A 1,877-nucleotide genomic window follows, 5' to 3' on the forward strand; every position below is an offset into this window, starting at 1 on the left:
TGCACTGCTTATGAAGGCTGGGCAAGGACCAAAGAAGCTGAGATCATTAAGTCCCACTTATGACCACTGACAGTGGCAACAGTGGAGGGAAGCCACCACAAGACAGGTCACCGTGGTGCCAGCCTCTGGACAGACAGAGATATGGCAAAAGCTAAACGTAAATCAGAGGGGCTTGGAGGAGAAACAGAAGAGAAGGTGGCCCCACATAAGCAATAGGACAGCCAGGATTCTCCAGTCCTCTGGAAAAGCGTCCTCCGGAAAGCACCAGCCACAGCATCCGTTTAAAAGCCAGAGAGCAGATAGCAGGTTCTGAATGTTTTTACCCAAATAAGTAGAAAAAAAAGTGTGTGAAGCTTGAGAACTGCAGTGTGCACAGATTTATGATCAAATTGATGGCAGCAAAACCCCAACCTTTCTGTCATTGTTGCAGGGAATTAAAGTTGGGGACAAAGATGTGGCCTGACCTACCTGTGTCATGTCAACCTCCAATCAATCTAACACCAGCTCTTTGCCGTTTCTCCTGATGGGCATCCCCGGCCTGGAAGCTCTCCACGTGTGGATTTCCATCCCATTTTGCTTTACATACATCATGACCTTGCTGGGAAATAGCATAGTCCTTCTCACTGTGAGGCTGGACAAAAACCTTCATGAGCCTATGTACTACTTCATTTCTATGTTGGCTGTCATGGACCTCATCTTCTCAACTGCTGTGGTTCCCAAAATGCTGGGTGTATTCTGGCTGGATTCAAGAGAGATTGGTTTTGAGGCCTGCTTCACCCAGATGTTCTTCATCCACACATTCACTGCAGTGGAGTCAGGGGTGCTCCTGGCAATGTCCTTGGACCGGTATGTCGCCATCTGCAACCCTCTGAGGTACAACGCTGTCATAACAAGCTCAAGAACCATCCAGATAGGACTGCTGTCTCTAGCCAGGGGAGCTGGCGTCATGGCACCTTTAATGTGCCTCCTCACCAGCTTACCCTACTGCAGAAACAGAGTCATACCTCACTCCTACTGTGAGCACATGGCTGTGGTGGAGCTGGCCTGCGCCGACCCCTCTGCCAGCGATCTCTACAGCCTCATTGTGGCAACACTATTGGTAGGGACAGACTCTGTCTTCATCACCTTCTCCTATGGTATGATTCTCAGGTCTGTGTTGAGGCTGCCATCCCAAGAGGCTCGCCTCAAGGCCCTCAGGACCTGTGGATCCCATGTTTCCATCATCCTGATGTTTTATATAGGTGGCCTACTCTCCATGTACCTGCAGATGTTCTCTTTCGGCTTGGCACCTCATGTACAAGTCCTGGTGGCTGATTTCTATTTGACAGTCCCTCCCATGCTCAACCCCCTCATTTATGGCATAAAAATGAAGCAGATCCAGGAAGGGATCTTCAAACTGCTGGGGCAGTTGGCAGGTCTCAGTACATCACAAGCTGATAAAGACAGGTCTGATGCTGAGAGAGGGATGCACCACCAGAAAATCCTAGAATAGGTGTGAATCCCATACTAGAATAGGTGTGAAATTAAGAGCCGTGAATCATCCCCTAGAAATGTCCATCTCTCTCCCATGACCAGGCCAGATGTCTAACGCTGACATGGCAATAGCTTATTTACATGAAATTAATCATTGTTAATACCTTTGACAGTGATTCCTTAAGTGAGCTAAATCACACATCCACGACAAATTAGCCTAATCAACAGGATGGCAAACAGCATCACTGATCACTTACAGAAGCGTTGAAGAAGTCCAAGCCCCAGATTCTCAGAAGAATGGTCTCATGATAATTGGCACCATTGGGAAGCTGTGGAAGAAGAGCTAAAGGTGGCCAAGGGCCATAAAAAGAGAGGGAAAGGGAAAGGGAAAGGGAAAGGGAAAG

The 1,877-nt window shown here is 48.2% G+C and overlaps 1 protein-coding gene across 1 annotated transcript; it reads left to right on the forward strand.

Moving 5' to 3' along the window:
* The first annotated feature begins 475 nt into the window (after nt 1-475).
* LOC104278811 (olfactory receptor 52K2-like) lies at nt 476-1,492 on the forward strand. The gene has a single exon (XM_009875906.1). It carries the CDS (start codon nt 476-478, stop codon nt 1,490-1,492), a length of 1,017 nt encoding a protein of 338 aa, XP_009874208.1.
* The last annotated feature ends 385 nt before the right edge of the window (nt 1,493-1,877 follow it).

Source organism: Apaloderma vittatum, unplaced genomic scaffold (assembly GCF_000703405.1).
Source record: "Apaloderma vittatum isolate BGI_N311 unplaced genomic scaffold, ASM70340v1 scaffold7279, whole genome shotgun sequence".
Taxonomy (NCBI): Eukaryota; Metazoa; Chordata; class Aves; order Trogoniformes; family Trogonidae; genus Apaloderma; species Apaloderma vittatum.

Bases quoted from the DNA above. Each gene is read 5' to 3' on its own strand.
- LOC104278811 (XM_009875906.1), top strand. From the start codon at position 476: ATGTCAACCTCCAATCAATCTAACACCAGCTCTTTGCCGTTTCTCCTG.